The sequence below is a fragment of the Notechis scutatus genome, chromosome 1 (assembly GCF_049901735.1).
Source record: "Notechis scutatus isolate UNSWTSFEM ecotype Mainland chromosome 1, rNotScu1.2, whole genome shotgun sequence".
Taxonomy (NCBI): Eukaryota; Metazoa; Chordata; class Lepidosauria; order Squamata; family Elapidae; genus Notechis; species Notechis scutatus.
Window position 1 is genome coordinate 40,006,047 of NC_142009.1, and position 26,619 is coordinate 40,032,665.

Here is a 26,619-nt window from a genome sequence, read left to right on the forward strand (position 1 = left end):
CTTTTTCAATAAATATTTAAAAGATTTCTCTCTTTCAGGTTTTTTTGCGACTGTGGTGCTGGAACACTGTCCAATCCCTGTACACTAGCTGGAGAACCGACACATGATACAGATACACTATATGACTCTGCTCCTCCTATAGAATCTAATACACTGCAGCACAACTGAGTTACTTTTGAGGGGGGGAAAAGTCCTGCCATTCTATTGTAACTGTTATTTTGGTTTTTTGGGTTGTTGTTTTTTTTGGAGGAAGTTATACTTGCCCATTTCTGCAGAGACTTTAAAATGGATAATAAATGGTGACACTATGGAGCTCAACCTACCAAAAAGAAAGTGGCAATATGTTGACTCAGGATAACAGAACTGGGCGTTTCAGCATTACTGTGTAAAGACTAAGGGACAGGTGTGAAGAAAGTAAGCCGCGTATTTGTACAGATGGCAACTTCCAAAAGACTGGTGTTTCTACAAGTAGCATTGAAACGCAGTCCCATTTGCAGTAGTCCTACTCTATAGACGAGCAGCAGTCTTTGTTGCTGCCTTTATGGACATGGGTACCAATTGCTTTTTGTAATATGGTAAAAATGTGAGCTAGCACTTCCGCATTTATTTTGGTTTTTTAACATTTATTCAGATTGAGATGATTTTAATGCTTTAATCTCATGTAGTTTTTAATTTCAAGCAAATCTTTATTGTACTTGAATGTGTCCTGTTTTGTTAGCACACCTACACTTGCTGTAACTGTACTCATGTCCCAGTATGTATGTTCTTTCTATGAAAGAGAACACTAATCTTAAATTATATCCAGCAATTTTTCTGGTATCCTTTGCAGTTAGAATCTCCCCTTCCCTTTTTTCCAATCCTCATGATTTACATCACCTCACAAAACAATGTTTTAATGAGACTTTTTGGGAGATAATGCACTATAAAACAAAGTGCACAGGTGATAGTTTGCAAGAGGAGGTTTTACTGTGTTTTAAAGTACACTGTAAGAATCTCCCTAAAACAATCCTGTATTTTACTCTGTTCACAGTTTTATTGAACAGTCTAGACATTACTCTTATGAACTGCTGACAATTGTAATTTCCTGCTCTAATGAAGATGAGAAAAAGTATATAGACGCCCTATACAGTTTCATAGCTTTTTTTCCATTTATGTGTATTGGTGACAGTGGGTAATCAACAGCCTGAAAGTGTATGCATGTACCATAACATCTAGACTTAATATATTGTGGAGTATTCAATAATCATTATGTAGAGGGTAGCTAAGAATTAAAAGGGTTTAATTTCCTAGGAAAGACAATGGAAAATGGTCATTTTTAAAAAATAAAGTTTATTAGATCATTGTGTTGTCTACATACTGCCTTCGAAAACTGCTGGAAAAACTATACAGGGTCTCAAACATGAAGCAGAGTTAGTTTGTCAAGATAGTCTCTGGCTGCTAATGCTCCTTCAGCTATCCAACAAAGATTCCTGCAAAAGCAAACATGCAATTATTCCAGCACAACTACTCAATCCTCAACCCATTTTAATATGCAGTAAATGTGTAAATTTGGATTTACCGATCCAGATTATGCATTTTTCCAGTGATCCCATTGGAGCCTTAACACAGCTTTGACATTGCACTTCAGGTCCAAAGCAGTATTTTTAAAATTAGTTGAGAAATTGGTCCTCCAGTTATGAATTACAACTCTGTAATTCTAGCCAATGGTTAGAGATATTGCAGGTTGTAGTTCAGTGAAAGTTGGAAACTAGGGTTACCTCCCCCTATATTCTCTGTCAATAACTCTCCCGTTTGTTTTATGCCTTCCCTCGGGTTGCATAGGTACTTTAAGGAATATTTGTGACTTTTCTATTAAAAAAAGGTATCGTTGAATAAGTGATCAACTTACCTAAATACTTTCATTGAAAGAACAGCCTTTTCAAATTCTTTTGCCTTTTTGTGGCCTTTCTGAATCACTTCTTCTGGAATGTCAGCAAGCCGTGCAGCATTAAATCCATAACTTTTAGGGCAAGCCCCCTTAACAAATTTATAAAGGAATGTGATTGTTTCTTGACTAGGATCTTCACATTCATTTTCTACCATACAAGCCTGGAAAGACCAAGACATTAGCAATTTAGGTTTTTTTTAAAAAAACAAACAAACACCTCCACTACTATAGTAACATAGTTGCTTAAGATAGGTAACCCAATATTTTTTAAAAAATAAATTCCAAACATGCAGAATTCAAGAAATCACAATGGCTTAGGAGTTCTAGGAATTGAAATCCACACATCCAGCAATTGCTGGTTTGAAAACACTACCCTATATGGAAACATTTAATTCTCAAATGATTCTCAACATAGGCATTTCATTTCTCATGAAAATATAAATCATTAGTACAGCCCATAATGACAAACCATACATATTTCAAGAATGAAAGAGAAACCAGTAAACTTTGAAGTCACTTTGTCCTTAGAAGTGTTTCAAGCTTTGTATGGGATCATTTCAAAACAGGAATATAACTTATCACTGTAGTGAACAGAATGTATTTTGCACCCTTTTAAATAAGTACATTTCACAGTAGTGCTTAAAAGTTTGTGAATAATTTTGAATTTTCAATATTTCTGCATAAATATGTCTAAAACATGTTCCGTACACAAGCCCTACAACTAGATTGGATCTTGTTAATTGATTAAACAAATGTCAAAAGCATTGTTCATTTATTTATTGAGGAAAATGATCCAAAGCTACACTATTTTGTCCCAAAGGTGTTTGTTCAAAAGGCAATTCGACTTAGTTTTTCCTTGGTTTCATTTCTTATCCAAGATGCTTCTTCAGAACTAAAGAAACAAAGTCCAGTTACCTTTTGACAAAGCACCTTTGGGACAACCATGACCTGGATAATTGAGAATCTCCATAGATATTTATATATTTGTATGTGCAAAAATGTGTGTGAACCTTTGCTTTCAGTAACTGGTGTTCCTGCTTTGGGCAGCAGTGACTATAATGAAACAATTCTGATCAGTCTTGCACATCAGCTTAGAGGAATTTTAGCCCAATCCTCACAGAACAGCTTCAATTCAGGGAGGTTAGTGGGCATCTTGTGTTTCAGGTCCATTCACAGCATTTCTATAGGAATAAAGTCAGGATGTTAAGCCATTCCAAAATGCATTCTGCTTTAACTAATCTTTGTACATCTTATGGTTTAGGTCTTATTGCATGACACAGATTCTGAATTCAGTTCATGACAGGAACCTTGATATTTTCCTGCAGAATTTGCTGGTACAATTCAAACATTACAATTCAATCAATGACAGCAAGCCATTCTGGCAGCAAATCAGACCCAGACCATGATATTCCCACTATGTCCCATAGATGGGATAAGGTTCTGCTGGAATGCATAAAAAACACTTTATTCAAGTCACAGGTGGCATAGTGGTTAGAATACAGCACTACAGGTTACTTCTGCTAATTGCTGGCTGCCAGCAGTTTGATTCTCACTGGCTCAAGGTTGACTCAGCCTTCCATCCTTCCGAGGTCAGTCAAAGGAGGACAGAGATTGTTGGGGACAATATGCTAACTCTAAAACCGCTTAGAGAGGGCTATAAAGCACTGAAGCAGTATATAAGTTAAGTGCTATTTCTATTTTGGTCTCTTATTCACAGACCGTTTTTCCAATAGTGCTTTCCCCATGGAGTCTTTCACAAACAGTAAATGGACAACAATGCTCTTTTTGGAGTAGTGGCTTTCTCTTTGCAACCTTGCCATGCGCAGCATTGTTCAGTGTTCTTGTGATCATAATCTCATGAATACTAACGTTTGCTGAAACAAGAGAAGCTTTTAGTTCCATAGATGTTCCCTGGGCTTCTTTGAGGAGTCCTAGAATGATATATGCCTTGCTCATGTGATCTTTGTTAATTGCCCAACATGGATAGATGTTGAACTGCCTTTATTTATACATGATCTGCCTAAGAGTGGATGAAGTCCAAACTCTTTAGAAATATTTTTGTGACTTTTTCCAGCCTGATGACCATCAACAGCTGATTATTTTGGAGGTACTCTGAAATGTCCTTTGTTTGAACCATGACACACCTACCTGTGTTGTGAAGATGTGACTCCGATAGTGAATACCCAGAATTCTGTTCTTTAATGCAGCACCTCTCATACTCATATCAAACTGATCAAAACACCTGGCTCTTAATTTCTCCTTCAAATGAACTGATATTCCTACAGGTTTACATACTTTTGCCATACAGAAACATGTTGCTTTGGATCACTTCCCTCAATAAATGAATAAAAGTATTGACTCATTTAACTGGGTTCTCTATTTAGTTTTAGGACTTATGTGGAGAACAGTTCATATTTTAGATTCTATTTCTGCAAATATTAAAAAATTAAAACGGATTCATAAATGTTTAAACATTGAATTTGCACTGTATTGCGATGCAAATTAAGGATAAAGATCAGAAATTTACCAAATTTAGGAAATGAAGGGAAAACAATTTTACATATTTTTTTGCTAATTTTAGTTCTTGTTAATCTATTCTTGGAAACAAGGATGGTTTTCATTTAGCATAATCACTTTTAACAAAGAACTTAAACATTTAATATGTCTAATAATATAAGAAGCTACCATTACAAGCATAGAATATTACATACCATGTGTCCCAATCGTACAGAGAGACTGTGGGAATAATCTTCTACTAAAGAATGGTAATGTGTTGAAAACATTGTACAACACTTAATATTCTCTGAAAGTTCTTTGACAACCGCACTAGCAATAGCAGTTCCATCAAAAGTCGCTGTTCCTCTCCCTGAAAAATTGAGAGATAAACTGTAGCAAACTTATTGCAACAGATAACTACAGGTCTTGACTTAACAACCACAGCTGAGCCTAGAATTTGGGTCATAAGTCATTGCAGTGATAAGTCGAGTCATCACATGACATAACTTTATTTTATAACCAATGGTCATTAAGTGAGTCACTACAATCAGTAAGTGAATCATGATGGTTAAGTTTGAATCTGGCTTATCCAATGGGTGGGCTTTTTTGGTCAGAAAATGACAAAAAAAAATGGTACAGCAATTGTAACTTTGAGGACAGATGGTAAGTAGCTAAACTTTGACTAACCCTAACCCTTTAGCGTAAGTCAAGGTCTCCCTGTATCTCAGTTTAGATTTAAGAACCCTCCTTTGTCAATTTCCATGAAGCCAACCCATACACCCACTGCACCTACCTAAAGCCTGTAAGTTCCTGGCTATTTTACAGTTGGATGATATCAATCATGAACATTTTACCACCTTTCTTGCCACAGTTGTTCAGTGAATCATTGTAGTTGTTGAGTTAGTAAGACGATTAGGTGAAACTGACTTCCTCATCAACTTTGTCAGAAAGTTGCAAAACGTGATCACATAACCCTAGGATCCTGCAACCATAATAAATACATGCCAGCTGCCAAGCATATGAATTTTGATCACATGGGCATGCTGAAATGGTCCTTTGAAAAACAGCCATAAGTCACTTTTTCCAGTGCTGCCATTAACTTCGAAACGAATGCTTGTTAAGCCACCAAGGACTATCCTTCAACAATACCTTTAATATTAGCAACAAGATCTACCTAATCCACATCCTTGGGAAGGATTCAACATGTAGATAAAAATGTCGATCCAATCTAAAAATCTGGCTGACTGTGAAATTAACCATAATAAATAATAAACTGGCTGTGGTGGTCATGGTTAGAAGCATACTGTGTGCCATATCAAAAAATCTTGGATGGCACTTGGAAAATCTACATTGATGAAATTTCCATCCATCTTTGCAGAAGGAACAGTTTGGATCTGCAGATATGCTATGCCAATGCATTATGTCATTCTAGGTTCTTAAGAACCTGATGCGTCAAGCATTTCCTAAATTAAAATTATTTATAAAATCTTGTTCTAAAACAACTATAATAAAAGTCAGACATGAAAAGATACAAATTAAAGGTTCTATAGGAAAAGGTTTGTTTCTACATATGGAATCAAGAATGGGCCTAAACTACTTTTTACCTTGATATTTTTATCATTTTGCCCTATTTGCAAGTCCCACCTTGTAAACAGAAGTTGGAAGTATACAAATTGGAGGTTTAGGATAAGAAAATGTATTGTTTTTCTGGATGTCTGGTCCAAATATTTTTGAACTATTAAATAAAACTGTTCATGAGAGCCTAGCCAATGATAGAGGTTCTACTTGCCAATTAAAGCTTTGACTGTCAGTATTCAGATCAGATAATTTCAGAAGCATTAACTATGCTTTAGTTTGTATAGAACTTACTTCCAGCCTGTTAATCACGTCAGTTATCTTAAATAAAAATGATATATACTGTGTTCCAAAATGTTTTGTTTCTCCAAGGAAAAGGCAAAATAAGCAGGCAAGGTCTTCATTAAAATGTTTAAGCACAAACTGGACAGTCACATCGTTCTAATGATCTTGCCTTTGGCTTTGTATGCTTGACCTTACATGCACTTGAAGGTGTTTATGATTCAGCAACTCTGTATATGGCTTTAATTGTCTCTTAATTTTCTCATTCGCTGTCCTTCCAAATCATCTCAATTTTGATGAATTAATTTATATTCGTAACATTTTATTTACCCACAGCTATATATTATATATCCTTGGAAAAGTTGATCTGATGTTTAGATATGGCTGGGCAAGAAAAACCCACCATTAAGCATTGCAAGCATTTGTCTAATTTAAACTGGATTCTGGGTCTTTGGTATATCCTGCAATTATTCTTAGATGTTTGCATGACTCTTGCCCAGGTAGTAGCAAAGAGTCTTTCATTTAAAGAAAATGCAAATCATATTATATGTTACTTTGCCTTTCCAAGCCACACTGAAGTTGGCAAATATATGGGCAACACAAATTTGATTTTGAAGCAGCAAATTTCTGGAAGTCTTTAAATCCAATTATGACACTCTTAACCAATCAACATACATACCTAGCTCGTCCATAAGAACAAGGGAATGCTGTGTTGCATGTTGCAGTATACTCGAAGTCTCACTAAGCTCAACAAAGAATGTACTCTCTCCTAATGGAAAACATATTAAGATATTAACAAAATGTAGCCGGAGGCAGGAATATCACATGCAACAAATCTAAAAATTTCCCAATTATTGGTTGCACATACTGTGTAATACACAACTACAGCTTCTGTTTAGTGCAGTAACAAGTCACAAAACACTATTTCAGCTTGATTTATTTCCATGGTTGGCTAGACCAGCCCCATATGGAAAGATCTATGAACTGCACAAGATAAGAAGTTACACTCCAACAAATATGGAGAATACCATACAGGTAATCCTCGAGGTTCATTTAGCGATCATTCAAAGTTAGGTCAGCCCCCAAGTACTTATGACACAGTCCCATGGTTATGAATGTTGCAGCACCATGGCAGTCATTTAATCTTATGAACAACCACTAAGGCACTGCAATAGTCGCCTGCCTCCCTTGCGCCCCGCACGGGATCTCCATACGCACTGGGCCTGTGGAGACTCACTTACCTTGCAAAGATCTAGCACAGGGGTGTCAAACTTGATTTCATTGAGGGCCACATCAAGGTTGTGTTTGACCTCGGGGGACGGTGGGCGTGGCCAACTCACCATCACTCAGGTCAGGGGCGCCTGTGATGGTCTGAGCTCCGTTTTCAGCTGCAACAGCAACCTGCAACAATCTGCCAGCGAAAACAGAGCTCTGGAGGGCCAACCATGGCCTTTGTGAGCTCCATTTTCACGGCAGAGACACTGCGGGCCAGTTCTTCACTGTTTCCAGGGCAGCCCCACAGGCCACATCTAAGTACCGCACGGGCTGTATCCGGCCCCCGGGCCTTGAGTTTGACACCCCTGATCTAGTCAGTTGTCTCCACTCCAGCCTCTATGCCAATGTTTTTTGCCTGCTTCCATAATTCAGGCCTCCTGGATATTCACAGAGAATTCGCTACTGAGCTCATATGAACTTGTGCTACTTCATATCTCCATTCTCTGCAAATGGAGGCCTGAATGAGATCCGTGCCAAAAGGCTTTGCAAACGGACAGATGGCTTTGGCACTTGAGGTCTTCTGTCCGTTTGCCATTTCCTTGCCAAAGGCTGCTGAGCAAGAAATTGCATCCCTGCAGGCTCCAGTTGTCTTTGCAAAAAGCTTTTGCCACCAAGAACAGAGGCCAGGCACCTTCTGTTTTTGGTGGCAAAAGCCTTAAGCAAAGTCTTGCCAGAGTCTGCAGGGGCAGGAGATTGCATTTTTGCAGGCTCCGACTGTCTTTGCAAAAAGCTGTTGCTCCCAAGAACGGAGGCTAGGTGGGGCATGCACATCGCTCCTGGCCTCTGCTTTTCGCGCCAAAGGCTTTTTTGCAAACAAAACAAAAAACCCAGAGCCTGCAGGGACACTAGCAAAGAAATCACGGCAGAGAGGCAGGAGAACACAGCTCACTTGATCATCAAGATCTTCAAAAGGTAAGTCAATCTCCACAGGCCCAGTGCCTGTGGTGAGCCAATGGGGCACTAGGCCCCCCATGGTCTTCCCAACACTGAGATACTTATGCGCACTTAATGACCTGAGCATTCGATTAGTGAATGCATTGGGTAAATCAGGGTAAACCATTAAAGAATTCCTCAGGTTGCAAATATAGGCTCTATTATATGAGCAGGCTCTATTATAATTGGTAAGTCGAGGACTATCTGTAAGAGTTTCTAGTTTTCTTATTTAATTCAACCCTTGGTTTAAGGCAACATTCAACTTTGCAGGTTTTTCATGCTTCTCTTCACTATAATGCTGATATTTTATGAATTTACTAGGAATGCTCTGAATGTTCAACCAGAAAATAATGGTATCTTAAAACAATATACTTTCAACTGCCAGACAATTGAAAACATGCTGTGTATTTAAACTCTGTTATTTTCTAGTCATTAATAGAGGAATTGGAATTGATTTGTACTTTCTAGGTTTAGCATGAGATTTTTTTTACCTCAGACTGAACTTGGGAGGTAGTTTAGAAAGAAATCCTTCAATTTGATCATTACATATTGTGTTGAAAAGGTAATTAGTCTTTTTTAGCATTTTTACAAAAACGTGTGAAACCTACCTGACATAATTCTATCTGAAGCTCCTAGTCTAGTGAACACTCTATCAACAGGAGTAAGCCTGCAAGATTCAGCAGGTACATAGCATCCCAACTGAGCCATTATTACCAAGAGACCAGCCTGCAAAGCAACAAAGGCAAAAGCAAATAACTCTTTTTATTAACTTGTTCTGCAACCAGAGAAATTTCTCTTCATCTGCTCCTCCATCTATACTGCCACTAGTGTTCAAGTTATTCTACTGAGATCAGAGAGCCAATCTGGTGTAGTGGTAAAGGTACGAGGCTAGAAACTGGGAATCCATGAATTATAGTTCTGCCTTGAGATTCTCAGTCATCCAGATCATGGCTGTCCCAAAGGTGCTTTTTTTTTCCCAAGAGGCAACTGGACTTTCTGGTTTTCTTTCTTCAAAAAAACCCCCAGAAAGTCCAGTTGCCTTTTGCCTAAAGACAGCAACCAGGACAGTCAGAATTGCCACCAGAAGTTGGTATGGTTACATGTAGTGTTGTCATGCTTTATGAGTGTAGCAATGGAGTTCCCAGTCCCAATGATCTAATTAAGGTTTGGATTTAGCCATTTAACACAGAACTGTTCCTAATGTATATAGCACACTTGGAGTCTCACAAGGCTATTTACAATTTATCCCACATGCTCTAAAAGCATATATTATCAACATTCTAGCAAACAATTTAACACATTATATTGTTTAGGCATCTTTAAAAAGAAAATGGAACATATACAAGGAAAGTTCAATGGTGTCTTTCTTTCCTATGTCAGGCACAGTATCATCTGAATGATAGGGAAACAGTTTATATAAATTCACGGATTTCTATGAAAAGTTAAGCAAATTAAATTCAATAAAGCAAAATTGATTACTCCAGTCACAGAATCTGGACCAGTAAAAAGTGTCAATAACCCTGAGTCTAATCCTCCTTTGAAAACTGTCCTAGATCGGAGCAGTAGTTTTCATCTGAAATATCCTTGTATGATAGCATGTAACTAATACTTACATAAAAAGATGTTTGGGGCGGGGGAGAGACTATCTGGTTCTAACTTGTTATCTTCAACACAATTCTGTTTGCACCTATTAGTAGCTGAGCATACTGTGGCATACTGGAAATACCACAAAGAACTATAAAGTCAGTGCAAATACATATAAAATTAAAAAATGAAGAGTGTTAAAGCCAGCCTTCTAATCACCTGTCTCATGAGCGTAGATTTTCCTCCCATGTTTGGACCAGTCACAAGGACACAAGTAGCTCTGCTGTTTGTTTTTTCATCCTCCAAGCCTATTATAATATCATTAGGGATGAAATCATCTCCAAAGTATGTTTTTGTAATGCATGGATGACGCGAACTTTTGAGCTCCAGAAAAGGTGAGGTGTTCTCTGGCAACAAGATTTCTGGGCGGCACAATGGTCCATCACATCCCTGACTATAGCATGCAAGGCATAACAAAACATCTAGAAAATAAAACAAAAATAAGAGTTAACTTTCCTCCTTCAAGTATTTCTTGTGATAATTTCCTATTTGTGGATCTTTGGTTATTCGGGTTTTCTCCCGCGTAAGATTACGCGGGAGAAAACCCGAATAACCAAAGATCCACATACAAATACCCGCGAGAACCTCAGAAAACAAATTTCCTATTTAGCTATACATTTGGAATTATCATTTTGATTGCAGTAGAGATCTCTCATGACAAGTAAATGGTCTCTCTAAATTTCTGTCATATAACTTAAAACTTTTATATCCGAGACTCTACAGCTGAAGTAGAGTCAAAGCTATGCAGAACATATACCTGTTATTTTGAGGGTTGAGGTATTACAATAAAACAAACATATCATAATCTTTGCGCAACTGCAGGTTGTGCACCAGTTACACCCTTTCCTGGATCAGCGGTCCCTACTCAGAGTCAGTCATGCTCTGGGTCACTTCCCGTCTTGATTATTGCAACGCGCTCTACATGGGGCTGCCCTTGAAGAGCATCCGGAAGCTCCAGTTGGTGCAAAATGCAGCGGTCCACATGGTTTTATGCAGACCCCGGTGTGTACATGTGTCACCTCTCCTGCAAGAGCTGCATTGGTTGCCAATTTGCTTCCAGGTGCAATTCAAAGTGCTGGTTGTCACCTTTAAAGCCCTTCATGGCTTGGGTCCGGTTATCTAAGGAAACATCTCTTGCCAGTCACACCCACCTGACCCATTAGAATGAGGCAGCAGGAAATGTTGCAGGTCCCACCCCCCAGTGAGATACACTTGGTGGGACCCAGAAGGGCCTTCTCCGTGGTGGCTCCGTCTCTCTGGAACATCATTTCCCAAGAGATTAGAATGGCCCTCTCACTAATACTCTTCCAAAAGGCACTGAAGACCAGCAGGCTTGGGGAACCCAGAGAGGGATGGAGCCCATCAAATGGCTAGTGTGATCTGCTGCTGTCGAGGCAGGGGGTGGGAGTTGATTTTTGGTTTTTTGTTTTGTCTTGGTTTTTGTTTTCCAAAATTTTGTTCTATTGTACTTTACTAATTTATTTGATTCTTTTTGTTAGTTTTTATTGCTTTTATTTTTTGTTTTAAATATGGTTTTACATTGTGTAAGCCGCCTCGAGTCACCATGGGCGAATAGGCAGCAATATAAATTAAATAAATAAATAAAATATATAAATAAATCAGGGATGGGATTCAACCGGTATTACTACCGGTTCGGTCAGAGTGAGTTTTGCTGTGCGCGCGTGTAAAACAATTGCAAAAAACATCAGCTGTGCCACCTGGACAGCTGACAAACGCGCGCAAGTGCGCAGCGTTTAAAAATCCTCTTCTTTCCCGCTTTTTCAACCTCAGCTGTGCCACGCAAAGCAGCTGAGGTTGAAAAAGCAGGAATAAAGGACAGCCAAGAGCCTGGGCAGGCGGGTAGGCCAAACAGATGACCAAAAGGTTGTCACACTGAACTGATTCTGTGTCTGCTGCTCTTCAGAGCTACTGGTTCTATAGAACTGGGCCGAACCAGTAGCATCCAACCCCTGATCATAATTGAAAAAAAATTCTTAATAAATAAACCTGTGAGTACTTTTAAATAGTCCCAATCAAAGTTACATAGATCTGCCAACGTGATTCTACTTCTACATAGAAGATAACATACCTAGAACAGCAATGCATTCCACCGCAGTTTGCCAATCTTTTCTGCTTTTATCGAAGTCATAGAATAATCTTTTCATACAATCTTTTTGTGCTGCATCTCTCCGTTCTTCAGCATTGATAATATCATTTAACATCTTCTCTATGTCTTTTGTCCAGTAACGTTTATAGCCCTTTCTACTGGACTTCATGATATATTCATCAGGTAAATCCTGAGGCACAGCAGTTTCTGCAATCTCCATTTGGTAACGGTTTTTGCCTGCTCCCCAATACATCACAGCTCTGACACCAAGTCTTTTGCGTTGTTTTTCCAAATACTGGCGAAGACTTTCCTCAATTTCACTGATATCTGCTAATGCTTTATCGTAATCAGAATCAAAACCAGTTCTTGGATTAACCACACCTGTTCTCCGTGCAACATTATGATCAAAGGCAGAATCCCATCTTTCAAGTTCCGCTTTCAAGTCTGGGAAGCAGCCTACTGGATTTTTTGATTTCACTGTTGCTATTTGTTTTAGTATTTTAGATTTAAAGCCATCAACAGTATCTTTCAAGATTGAGAGAATTTCAATTATTATGTTAAATCCTTCCAGTACAGATAAGAAATCTATAATCTTTTTCTTGCTGTACCTAGCCTCCTCATATAAAATAGCGTTATTGTCTGGATGATTCTGGTTCTTAAGAGAAGATCCAATACTATGAATTTTGCTCAATAGCCTTTCAAGATCTGGGAGCTTTTTGAGACGGTCCCGGATATCAGACATTTTAGCAGCCTCAGCCAGGAGATCCTCAACTGCATCCAGGCGATCGTTAATGGCACAAGGATTATATAATGGTGCACAGAGCCATTGCTTCAGGAGTCTTCTTCCAAAAGGTGTACAACAAGTGTCAATTTTTTCCAATAACGTGCCCTCTATTGAACTCCTGGTTGCATTCTGCAGTATTTCCAGGTTTGCCAGTGTTACCCCATCTAGTACCATTCGCTGGTTTTTTCTCTCAGAAATGCTACTTGATCTGGTTCTGTTAACCATATCAACATCTACAGGAATGTATTCTTCAAAATTTGCCATTGATAAAAGTTCCTTGTCAATAATACATTTTTTAAGATAGAATACACAACTGCCTAGAGCAGAGAGAGCAAGTTCACTGTTTTCTGCAGGAGTAAATCCCAGTGAATCACTTTCTGCAGTCATGGATTTGATTACAGGGGGCAAAGTGATTCCACTATCCGTATTCTCCTTGTTCTGAAAATAACCTTCTTCAATAAGAGTTTTTAAAGTTTTAGATGCATTCCAGAACTGAGAACCAGGAGTCAAGCTTTCTTGAATAGTAAAAGAGATTAAGCCTTTAAGTATCTTTTGTGTTTCTGCAGAGGGGTTTCCTTTCTCAAAAAGTATCTGGACAGGAATATGATGAGCCAGAAGTGTTCTAAACCTAGAACAATGACGGTCATCTGGAAACTGGCCAATATAAAACTTTCCAACTGTTGTATCAACAAAGCAAACTCCATAAGTACGATGCAGGCCAGCAGAATCATCTGTTTTTTCTTTTATGCAAAGAAGGTATTTGTTCTGGGTCTCTGAATAGTCACCATCAAGAATATTATAGGTCTGTGTGCCTTTGGAAATTATCCTGCATATTTCTCGACGCACAACTCTGTCAAATCTTGTTGGGTGAGCCAAAGATTTACACCGTGCTTCCATCTGCTCAGGGGTCTCCATCTGCTCAACTCGTACAATTTTATAACCTTTTTGGACTAGGACATTGGCGAATCTATCAAATGCCATTTCTGGAAAACCTGAGTGAGCCCAGGTGCCTTTCATAAATACCAATCCAAGTTTATTTACACCAACAACAGCATCCATATGATATAACTCATAAAATTTTCCAACTTTATAAAAAATCACAGCATCAAAATTTTGACTCTTCAACTCCCACCATTTCCTCATTCCTGGAGTGCAGTTTTTAAGATAATCCTCTGGCACAAATAAAGTACTTTGGTCATAATCTGGATCATTTTGTCGTCTTCTATTACCATCCTTCCTTCTTCCATCCTGAAGCCAATCTATTTTTTCATGCTCCCATACAGTTGGATTACCATCTCCTTCTCCCCCTCCGGCTGCTCCTCCATTAATGCTTGATCGAAAATCAAAACTTTCAGGAGCTGCATAAGATGCTAATTTATACATGAACTCAGGACAGAGTTCCCTACTGGGTGTTTCAGATAGGTTGTTTTTAAGATTAACCTCTTGGGGGGATTTACATGTCTTTTCCTGCACTTGTTTAGGAGAATGTTTAGTAAGTGCTTTAACGGAACGCTTCTTTTCAGGCACAGTTTCAGATTCAGAAGTTTCATTGTCACATATTTCAACACTATTTTCATCACTGCTAACTTCATCTGGCTGAAATTCCATATCGGAACCCTCTGTGTCTGAATCCATAAAAATCTTTCTCTTTTTGGCTTTTCCATCAGAATGCTTTCGTCTAGCTATCCTTTTATTTCTACTTTTTAGTTCCTTTGCTGTGTCGAAATCGTCACCTTCATCACTCACCTGTTTAAGGGAAAAAAGCCAATAAATATAAAAAAATAGGTATTTTAAAGACAAGCTGATAATTAGCAGTCTAACACTTCAACTTTGCAACTTTCAAAAATTTGATCCTTTTCCCAATCTCCTATTTGTAAAGAGATGAGCGGATCAATGTTCTTTAGCTTAGACATACTGCTAAGAGAAATGTACAGTACAATAAAGGAAAACTATCAGGCATGATATTCCCCTCTGAAAAAAAAATCGGGGCCGGCCAAAAGAGACCCCCCCACCGCGCGCCAAGAAATCACTGCCCAGCTCCCTTTTCCTGCCGCTCAGCGGCCTCCGCTCGCACTGCCCGCCCGCCCGGGCTCCGCTTGCACCGCCCGCCCGGGCTCCACTCAGGTATCCGGCTGGGGCTGTCAGGAGTTGCTACCGCCGGCGCGGCTCCACGCGGCTCCAGTCCCGCGTTGCCTCGGGAAGGGAAAGGCAAAACCAGGAGCCGCTGCTGCCGTTGCAAAGCGCCGCCGCGGCTCTTCCTTTTTGCCTTTCCCTTCCTGAGGCAACGCGGGACTGGAGCCATGCAGAGCCGCGCCAGCGGTAGCAACTCCTGACTCGGGGCCTCCGAGGGGAGGGGAAGGAGGAGAAGAAGGGGGGGAAAGGGGGGGCGATTCCCAAAAAAATTGGAATTCTGATTTTAATCGGAAGAATATCATGTCTGAACTATGCAGCTTTTATCTAAGATAACAGCCCACATTTTTCTACATTAAGCAATCAATCATATCCAACTTCAACTTAAATAAGAGTAAATATAAAGCTCAAAAGATAAAAGAATTTATCTACTTTACTTTCCTCAATAGACAAGTTTTGATACAGATGCCTAATTGGAGCCCAAGCAAGTGTATTGATGTTTTCACAGCGAATTCAATTAGGTTCTTTTAACTGATTTGATTAGGTATTATGTTTTATATTTTGTTTGGAAAGGAACTCATGAGTTCCACTCATAAATTACTTTGTGAAACCTTTTTTTTTTTAAAAAAAGACAAAGATGTATTCACATAAAAATGTATCCTGAGAAATAAAGAAAAACATTTATCCTAGTATTTCTGATTTTAAATTCTGAAGTTAAACAAAATTACCTCCATTTCTTCTTCCTCTTCTTCTTCACTTTCTGAAGGTTTGTCACACACAGCTAGACCTAGTCGTTCACTTTTACCCTTTCTCATAGCAGCATCTGCCAGTTCCATTGCTCTTTTAATTTCAGGTCTTGAACTGTGAAACATACCTCCCCTTTGGGTGTCTCTGCCTGAAGAACCTTTACAATAATGGGAACCAGAAAGAGTGGTTATTCAGATCTTTTTTTTCTAAGTCCATCCTATGTTTTAACTTTCAATATCTACACTTAATAACACTGAATCCAAGCTATTTGCAATCTTTTTGAAATTACTGAAATCCCCAATTCAATCATTTATCTCTCTGGCAAGGCTCCTGCTTTCTATATAACACACATTAAAACTACTATAGAACACAAGTGTAGCTTTAAAAATTCAAAGGATTTTATGAAATTTATACAATAACTGAACTACCCAAACACAGTGTTCTTTACACTCCAGAAGTCACAAGCATAAAGTAAGTAGAATCTACAAGCTGAAAGGGAAGTGTAGATAACAGCAGTAAAAGAAAAATGGCTCTGAATCAATCATGTCTCTTCTACCAGCTGACAGTGAAGAGCACGTTGTTTATTAAGAGTATGAGCCATTTTGAACACATTTTAAGATACACCATCATTTTCTCTGCTTGAAGATGAGTGTAGGAGAAAGCAAAACAAAAGCAAAACAAAGCAAACCTAATTTGTCTGGATTGCATTTTTCTAGCCTACTTAAGTCTGGACAAGTCTTCTCTTTTGAAGGCTATCTAATATGTTTCCCTGAAAATAAGACCTGTTCTTATACTTTTTTTGGCTCCAAACGAGGCACCAAGTCTTATTTTCAGGGTATGTCTTACCCGCTTACCTTAGGACCGCTGCAGCTAGGCCTCCCACTCTTGACCCTGTCGCACCACTGCCTGACTTCTTCTGCAGCCACTTGCTGCCAGATGCCATGTGGCGCATCGTGCTGGTGCCGTCACTCGCAGCAGGATGCTGCACAGCTCATTGTTCTAGTGATACTGCTCACAGGCTGTGTGGCGCGTTACACCACTGCGTATGCTCACTGTGGCACCAGCGCAATGAGCCATGTGGCCTCCTGCCACAAGCAGCAGCACCGGCGCAATGCTCCATAGCATCCAGCCACCAGCAACAGCATGCGCCACGTGGCATCTGGCCACAAAGTCAGGCAGTGGCACGACAGGTGTCGGGGCATGGGATACCTGGCTGCAGCAATCCTAAGGTGAGTGAGTGCGGGATGTGTGGAGCAGCTCCACCCACCCACGCCTACTTCATTTTTATGCATGTACCTCGCCCTATCTCATACAACCATACGGTGGGATGAAATGGGTGTATTAACTAAGGCTTGTTTTTGGAGTAGGGCTTATATTGGACACACATGTAAAATCAGGCTAGGTCTTATTTGGGGGGAAACACGGCAGGACTGATCCTGCCTGACACTTCACCTAGATCTCAAGTTCTGTTAATATAGTAGGAACATTCTCTATTCTTTTTCGTTTTCAGAGGGAACAGGTAATTATGGTCATGATTTTCTCACTTTATTCCTAGAAATGGCGTGAAATAATTTTTGGAAGACCCTTCTTTCACGCCTAACTATAAAATCCATTCAAATTAGATATTTCTCTACCTCCATAAAAAGGTTCTCTGCATGTTCCTACACAAGCCAACATTTTGTTTCAAACAATCACATGGGAATTAGTTTGTGCAATTTACTGTATTTTTCGGACTATAAGATGCACTCCCCCCCCCCCCCAAAAAAAGTGGGTGGAAATATCTGTGCTTCTTATAGAGCTAATATGGAAGCTTCAGCTGGATCAAAATGCAGAGACACAAAGTTGTTTGCCTCAGTGCGTCCCATTTTTGTCCAGAAGCACTCTGCAGGCAAAAAATGGGCCTCTTTTTGCCCTCCCAAACCCTCCATGCGTCCTGTTTTTGGTCTCTGGAGGCCTCTATGGGTCCTGTTTTTGCCCTCCCCAATGTCCAGAAGCACTCCACGCGGAAAGGGCAAAACAGGACACATGGAGGCTTTGGGAAGCCAAAAAGAGGCCCATTTTTTGCCTGCAGAGTGCTTCTGGACAAAAATGGGACGCACTGAGGCAAACAACTTTGTGTCTCTGCATTTTGATCCAGCTGAAGCTTCCAGGTGGCATTTAAGGGCAAGCCCCTTGTAGCATGCATCAAGCCATGAGGTGACCAGGGCTTGAGGAATTGCCTGAAGGGAAAGCGAATCTAGGAAGGTAAACAGTGAAACTTTATTTTTTACTGGTGAAATAAATAATAAATAGATCACTCTAGTGAAACTTTATTTTTTACTTACCACATTGTTATCTACCCGTTTCCCCCAAAATAAGACCCTATCTTTTTTTTTGCCACCCAAAAAGGCACCAGGTCTTTTTTTTTTTTTTGGGGGGTCTTCCACTGACTCCATTTGCACACATCACCCGGCCTCCTTTTCACTGTTAGAGGTCTTTTTTTCTTGTTTTCCTTCTCTAAATCTAGGTGTGTGTTATGGTCTGAAAAATATGGTATACCCTTTCTTCTTACCATTTTAAAATGCTTCCAAACCAGTCTTACACAATCTGGTGTCCACCAGATCACCATAAAAGTAAAGAATCCCTGGAGTCAATTGTGACACATGGTTATTAGATAACACGATCCCTCCATCCCCCTTCCTAGCCCACTCTTGCTTGTCTTCTTTTAAAGTATCAACCACATAAATCTACAAGGGGGATCAGATGACAAAAGCAGTACCATGCCACAAGGCTAACCTTTTTGTCATGTACTATGATACTCTACAAATGTACAAAAGAGATGGAGCCTTTGTCATAATGTTACAGTATTACTTTTATCATTTTGATGAAAACATCCTCCAACCCTATAAATGCTTTAGATGTTTTGAATAGATATTATAGGCTACATGATGCCACAAGATATAATCATACTAGCTCAGAATTATGAACGTTACAATCCCAACATATGGAGAATACATTTATTCATTATTATTCACATCCTGTACTAACCATATTGGGTTACAAGGATACTCCACAGTTCTCAATCAGTAGCTACAGTCTCTGCATCCTTTTCATTTAAGATTGATGCTTTTCAGATCTTCCTGAAACGTTTGGCACCAGGTTTTCATTGGCCTTCTCTTTTCCAACCATCTGGTAGTATCTAATTGATTGCAATCTTTGCTAGACATTGCTCACTCATGTGGAGCATGTGTCCAGCAAAGCACGTTCTTCGTTCTGTCACTATCTCAGAGTCTTCAGAAATTGCTTCTTTTTAGAATTTCTTCTTTCCGATATAAAATACAAAGAAATCCTCTGAGGCAATGTTTTTAGAAGACATTGAACTTATGAATAATTCTTGTGGTAGATTTCCAGGTCTCACTGGTATATAGGACAGTCTGGCATTAGTTGCTGTGTTTATGGTAGACGTGATCCATACTGAGGGCATTTTTTGGAAGACAGCGGTTGCTTTGCCTATTTGGCATTTCACATCTGCTTCTGTTCCCCCATCTGTATCTAGGATGCTTCTAAACTAGTTGAAATTGTTCCACAAATTTTAAGGCCTGTCCGCCTAATATCGAGGTGTTGTCTTGAACATTGCCAACTTACATCAGCTTGGTCTTGTCTTCACCAATTTTTAAGCCCACTTAACTTGCCTCCCCTTCAAGTGCCATGTTATATATACTACATTTAGGAAAATTGTTTTAACCAGGCTATCTTTCTGTACTAGTTGCAAACAGTTGTACAAAAATTTATGTAGGAAAACCAGATGACAGTTGAATGAAATCTTGTTCAAATAACAGTTGTTTTTCTACTTTAATGGAAAAGCAAAATCAATTCAATATTTTCTGTCATATCTTTTTCCTTTAATTTTTTTTTCTATTTTAAGTTTAAAAATACAAGGATAAAAACTAAGAAAAATACAAAAAAGAAAAAAATGCAGAGAAAAGAGGGGATAGAAAAAATGTTTAAAAAAAGGAATACACACACACACACACACACAAAGAAATAACCTCTACCTCTCTTAATCTCTTAAATCTATTTTAAGAGATTAAGAGAGGTAGAGGTTAAATCTATTTTAAAACTTTCTAAAATCAATATTCTAATAATCCTGTTGCTGCTTATTTGCACATTTTAAAAAGTTCCTAAAATTACAAGAAACTTCTTTCAACGAGGATTGAAAGAAAACAACTGAATCAGTGGTGGAATTCAATTTTTTTTACTACCAGTTCTGTGGGCATAACTTGCTGAGCATGGCAGGGGAAGGATACTATAAAATCTCCATTCCCTCCCCACTCCTGGGGAAAGGTTACTGCAAAATCCCATTCCCTCCTCATCCCACTAACCTGCTTCCCAGCTCCGTTCTCCTGTGCAGGGCAACAAAAGAAGACCCAGCCAATCAGCTGAAACTCGGGAGGCAGAGAATAGATGGGGGCAGGGCCAGTCAAAGGTGATATTTCCCGGTTCTCCAAACTACTCAAAATTTCCACTACCAGTTCTCCAGACCTGGTCAGAACCTGCTGAATACCACCTCTGAAGTAAATGTAATAAAAATTGTCTTCTCAATATTCAAAAAGCAACGTACAATCTATTTCTAGAGAAAGTAATTAAGAAACTCAGTGTCCCTTTGGAAGGCTCCTTATGCAGCTTGGTCAAAGCTGATTCTACCAGCGCTACTGGAAACATCTACATGAAGCAGGGGTCGCCAACCTTTTGGACCTCAGGGACCACCGAACTCATAATTTTAAATACCATGGACCACTAATATGAATTTTGACTGACGGTGGCTTGCTGATGTTGGTGGGAAAGTCGGTCCCATATTCCAGAACTGCAGTAGTCACAGGACTGGCCCTTTGGTTATCCTGGAGCAGCTGTTCCTCCACCCAGGTGCACTGGCCTGCCATGGACTAGAGGAGCTGCTCCAGAATGACCAAAGGGCCGGTCCTGTGACTTCTTCAGCTCTGGAATATGGGACCGACTTTCCCACCAACATCAGCAAACCACCCCGGGGCGGATTTCCCTCCCCCGCCGTTGGTCTTACCTTCCAGTTCAAGCTCAAGTGGCTCTACTCAAGGTAAATTTTGCGCCTGGCTGAAGGTTGGGGGCCAGCAGGTGGGCGGGCCATGTGGGCAGCGCAGCCTTGTGTTCCCGCGCAGCCTGGATTAATTGCTTTGGGGGAGAGTGCTTGGGGGGGGCATTTCTCTGCGGACCACCAAAATTTTCTCGCGGACCAGTGGTCCCCAGCCCACTGGTTGGCGACCACTGATCCAGAGTGTTCAGGCAGCGGCCCTATTCAGTGGCTCCTCTTTCCACCACAGTTGTTGGCTCCACTCCAGAGCCATCTTCAGTTTGCCATACTTCCTAGGCAATCTATCATACCTTTTTCCCAATTAAAGAACAAATGTGTTTTTTGTCTGTTAGCTATAAAGATGAAGCAATAACAGGATTAAGTATAAATATATCTAACTTCAGCTGTAATATTCTGTTACTGCATCTCTTACCTTTATATGGTCTTATGTATCTAATGCTAACCCAGCCCCTTGAAGGATCATCCTCAAAGAACTGTACATGGATACGTGATGCTCTTCCTCTCCCCCTTAAAAGTGATCCTTCTGTTGGGTGTGCATACACAAGGCATGGCCACCATGGGTAGCCTTCAAGTTTGGCCCAAACTAAATCACCAGGTGAAAACTCATTGAAGTCACTGCAAAAAAGGAGAAAAATAAGTGTAATTTTAACACTGGCTTGCAACTCTTTGAAGCATTTGAATATTCTTTTCTAGAATCCCCCCAACTGCTTTCTGCCAATGCTACATATTCTGGGAAATTACATGGCTCCTTTAAAAATTTGCAGAGAAATGTGCCTTTGCACATTCCATCTTTCAGAATTGTATCTATGTAGATCTATAAAAACATTAAATGTTTATTTTTGTTAATTAAGGTTTAAGTATTGGAATTTACAGGTCCTATTTTTGATGTTTTCTTAAAATCATTAGACTAGAACTATAGTTTCTAGTTTAGAAACTAAAATGCAATAATCTTCCATGTAGCCTGCAATTTTCCAAGATTATGACTCCCAAATGAAACAATTCTGTTACGTCCTCAGCATTCCAGTCAGAGTTACATCATAAGTAACTCCACAGTGAATTAGTTCTAGATAAACTGAAACTTGCCAGCAGAAGCCGAAAATGTAACCACACAAAAGCTGTGGGCAAAGGATCCAGAGGTAAACAAAGTTTATTATTAGCATATTAAAAACACTACCTCTAAATAATTAGATGAGCAATATAGAGATCAAATGATGTAATATATTTGAAGACAGCTTATATTTAACAGTTTGGAAGAGTATCATCAATATGCAGTTCAGTATGCAACCAGATGAAACTTCAGACACTTCTCAATGAAGCCAACTCCTGTTTTATTTGTTATGTGCAAGCTGATGTCATCAAAAAATAACTCCTATTTTGAAAGTTCCTTCTGAAAACTACAAAGACCATCAAGATTTCATTTTAGAAACTATTTAAAAAAGCGGGGGGAATACCATCTGACTAGGTATAACACAAAATACCAAAGGGGAGAGAATACTAAAATAAACAATCAACTATGGAAATAAGGTCAGCAAAGAGCAAAATAAGTCCCTAAAGAGGAAAGGGCCTCCAGTTGCTTGACATGCACTGCAGTGCTGCTTAGAAAAAGTGTCACAAGAAGGAACCAAGGACCTTCAGGATCTTAACCCGACTTCCTCCAATACCTTGCATGCATATTTAGTTAGAAGAGACTATGGTGTTCCCTAATTTTCTTATTCAAACTTAACAATAGCCTTCATACTGAAGTATGCATACATTTTAATGTGCCTATTTTTTAAAATGTCTTTATCTTGCTATTGATTGGATAGTTTATTTCAATCATATATCGCAATTAGATTTTAAAGTTTTCATTTATATCATAGGAAGCATAAGAACTTCATGTGCAGAAAATTAAGAGCCTAAGAGAAGGAAAAAAACCTGTACCTCTAAACAGTAAGAAAAATAAACTGCTTGAGCATACATTCCTATGCTAATAATAGTATTAAAACAGATGGCTTTCCCCTTTTTGTTTATTCTGCTGCTGAACCTAAAATAGGAAATTTTACTAGAAGATATAAGCTATAAAATATATTGCCTTCTTATCTGGGTTCTTCCCATGCACTGTGTTGAGCCTAACAGCATTTTTCCAATAAACCATTTTCTTTTAGACTGTCAGCGTGCTGCCTTTTTCCCCAATAGTCAGACAAAGATTATCACCAAATCACTTGAGCAGCAGGGAGATTGCTGGAAAGGAAACTTGTAGCTATCTGGACCTATCACTTCCTTGCTTGAGTGCATTGTGGAATTGAGCCCAAAATTTATGTTGCTAAGTGAAACATTTAAGTGAATTTTGTCCCACTTTACAACTTTCTTGCCACAGATGTTAAGTGAATCACTGCAGTTGTTGAGTTAGTAACACAGTTAAGTGAATCCTGCTTCCCCATTGACTTTGCTTATAAGGTGGTCACAACAATTGTTTGCATGACCCCAGGACACTGGAACCATCATAAATATGAGTCAGTTGCCAAATGTTTGAATTTTGATCACGTGACCATGGGGATGCTGAAATGGTCACAAGCATGAAAAATGGTCCTATCACTTTTTTCAGTGCTGTTGTAACTTTGGATGGTCACTAAATGAACTGTAAGTTAAGGACTACCTGTATAAAAAGTTGGTCCTATACTGGAATGGGTAGGTAAAGCATACTGCTTACCTAAAAGACAATTATTTCAGTGAGATTTATGTCTAGGCCCAGCATAATACAACATTTTATTTCATTGCCCATTCTATATTTATTTCTGTGGCAGAAATAAAGAAATCAAATTTTTGTGCCCCACTGAATACAGTAGAAAATGCTTCAAATCACACTTGCAGAGGAAAAGCTTGCAATTCAGAATGAATGAATATCCAGATCACATTCCTTACACATGGTTTACACAGAGTGGACAAAGAGATTTGAAGCAACTATCCTGATCTAGATAATTTCAACTGGAAAAAAAATGTTCATTAAAATTCCACTTAAAGTACAACAGTTAAAAAATAAATATTCCTACCTTTGCTCTCTCTCCCCAACCTATCATGACACATTGGGGGACTTGGCTGGATGCAGCCATGTATTATTTCACAAATTATGCTTCCTTGCAGCAGATAGTTAAAGAATTTGACTGTTGTGAATTTTCCTCCATCAAGATTGTGCAAGACTCCTTTCTCTGAAACCTTGGCTAGAAACTTAAGACACACAGGATTTAACTACAGTGGATTATCAAGAGCAATCACTGGCCTTGAAACTGTAGAAATGGAATTTAGTGATGCACTGAAAACACTGTAAATATTGACAGTGATTTAAAGCAAGCAAAGGAGAAAGTTGATGAAAACCATCAGTGATAAATTGCAAAGAATGCTGCAATTGAACCTTGTTTAGTCAACACTTTGCAAAATCAGTAAAGTTCTAATGGAGCTGGAAGCAAAATTTGAAGACTAGAGCCAGAATTTTCTCCAAATGTCTTTATTAACTCTATAAATAGTTAATTGTTATGTGTATTTATGATTGAAGGAGAGTAGGGCAGACAAAATAAAAAGTGGATAAACATACTCCAGGAAAAAAAATGGAACTGACATTTCAGCCACACTTTTCCCCTATACTTCCATTTTACAAAATCTTTTATTTTTCCATGTGTATATACTCTGCTACCACTATCCACTCTTATATATTAGTTTCCAATAGTTCACTTTAGAGCACACTTTTCCATTAAGCTTACTTTAAAAGCAACTCTCAAGATGGCCATTTTAAAAAATAGTAAAACTGTACAAGACCACTCCTCTCCAAAGCTACGCTGACTCTGGTTTTATTACCGGGGTCCATCTTTTATTCCAATGAAATGCACACAACCGGTGTGCGCCACAAACAACGCCAGGCCAACTCCTTTACTCCTGGACGAATTGCAAGTTTATCCTCTGCAAAGTGTCATCTGAAGCATTTTCTACTGTATTCAACGGGGCACGAGAATCCGATTCCTTGCTTTCTGCCTCGGAAGTAAACGAAGAACGAAACAAAATGCGAAGGTCTGCTGGGCCTAGACATAAATCTCAGTGAATAAATTAATTCCCCTTTAGGTAAGCAGCGCGCGCTTTACCTAGGCCCAAGCGATTGCCGCGATGCCCGCAAGCAACGAAGAAATGGCTCCAAAGTGTTGCAAGTGTCAACTTATTAAGGGCGTAGCAAGAACAACTGCGGATCAGAGGACCTTCTCCCCCCACCCGCCCCCAAACCCCGCTCCATTGTGTGCTCCCTCGAGAAGGAAGGTGCTTAAGGCCTAAAGGTGGGAAAATCGCCCGAGGAACGAAGCCGCCTCCCAGAGGGCCTCGGCTGCCTTTCTCCCTTGGGACCACGGCTCACCAATCAGGCGGAAGCGCTGGCGTCCTGCCCTGGCTGCTACTAGGGGCACTGGCCGGCGGTGTCTCTTGCGGGGGGCGGCCCTCGGCGTCTCTCGTGGGGCTTCCGCTGCCGCCGTCATGACTCTTCTCCGCAGGCTTTGAGAAAAACGTGAGGAGGCTGCTCTGGCGGGACATGGCGGCGGCGGGAAAACAAAAAGGAAAAACGAGCAGCCGCAGCCAGAGCACAGCCAAGAAAACGAGGCGAGCGGTTCCGCGCCGCCTTCTCCTCCTCCGTCACGCTGGCTGAGCAACGCGCGAAATCTGCGACCCCGCCCCGTCAGCTCCGGGGGGACCCTCCCATCGCAAGTTCCGGGCTAAGAAAGAGCCCGCCTTTGGCCCTACTTGGAGGCCAGCGCCACGCCTGCAGGCCCAAGCGAGTGGGAAGTACTGCCAGGGACGGCTTTTCGCCAAAAGAGCCGCCTCCTCTAGCTCTGCTGGAATCAGAGGATTCTTGTAGAAACGGAGAACCGGGAAGAAAAGTGTCCTTCCGGGTTAGGAATAATTAGCTTAATCGGGAGTACCCTTCTCTAATACGTCTTCTCGTTGGATTGGCCTCATAATCTGACTTCCCGCCTGAATGGGCCAGAATGGCGAGCGTTGAAAGGCCTTTCGCCCAATAGCAAGAAAACAGCGCAGCGGCAAAATGCATTCTGGGCCCCTGTTTTTACCGCAGGAATGAAACAGAATAGGGGTTCTGCCCACAAGCAGCGGGGGTGGGGAAGGGCTTCCTTTATTTTATTTTATTTGTCAAACATGTACAAGATAACAAGTATAGGTATGAACATAAACAAAGGAAGTAAATACAGATAAATGGGGACAGTAAGACAAGGACGCTAGGCTGGTGGGCTTATGCACGCCTCCTTTAAGAACCTCTTAAGAATGGGGTGAGATCCATGGTAGACAGTTTGAGATTGAAGCTGTGTGGGGTTGAGGCTGTAACAACGGAGTAAGGTAGAGCGTTCCAGGCATTGACTTCTTGCTGAAGTCATTTTCTGCAAGAAACTTCAGTGCAAGTGTTGCAGGAAATGACAAGACTCAGACCTTAGAATCAAAAGAAGTTGCTTTTATTTGCGCAAAGGGTCAGAGCAATATAGCCAAAGCAACACCTGAACAATCTCCTGTGGAGCCACACGTACATACCGTATTTATCGGCGTATAACACACACTTTTTCCCCCCTGAAAATAGGGGGCAAATGATGTATGCG

The 26,619-nt window shown here is 40.0% G+C and overlaps 2 protein-coding genes across 7 annotated transcripts in view; one reads left to right on the forward strand and one right to left on the reverse strand.

Annotated features, from left to right (window-relative positions):
• The window catches only part of FBXO11 (F-box protein 11), a 101,171-nt gene extending 99,831 nt beyond the window's left edge, over window positions 1-1,340 (forward strand). For 4 of the 5 annotated variants that reach the window (XM_026684754.2, XM_087961451.1, XM_087961460.1 and 1 more), the window contains exon 23: window positions 39-1,340. In XM_026684754.2, the coding sequence (XP_026540539.2) occupies window positions 39-168 (130 nt within the window). In that variant the 3' untranslated portion in view covers window positions 169-1,340. The remainder of the gene's footprint in view (window positions 1-38) is intronic. The other variant, XM_087961456.1, reaches the window with a different exon arrangement.
• MSH6 (mutS homolog 6) lies at window positions 1,310-25,889 on the reverse strand. Of its 2 annotated transcripts, XM_026684724.2 has the most exons (10): window positions 25,377-25,889; window positions 21,417-21,619; window positions 15,882-16,057; window positions 12,222-14,769; window positions 10,292-10,554; window positions 9,097-9,214; window positions 6,960-7,049; window positions 4,639-4,793; window positions 1,889-2,088; window positions 1,310-1,469 (listed from the first exon to the last, which is right to left on the reverse strand). In XM_026684724.2, the coding sequence occupies exons 1-10, from the start codon at window positions 25,547-25,549 to the stop codon at window positions 1,394-1,396; spliced, it is 4,002 nt and encodes a 1,333-aa protein (XP_026540509.2). In that variant the 5' UTR covers window positions 25,550-25,889; the 3' UTR covers window positions 1,310-1,393. The 2 variants fall into 2 exon arrangements, 1 of the variants encoding a protein (XP_026540509.2); XR_015748844.1 differs by lacking the exon at window positions 9,097-9,214 and having other exon boundaries at window positions 25,377-25,873.
• Window positions 25,890-26,619: the final 730 nt, after the last annotated feature.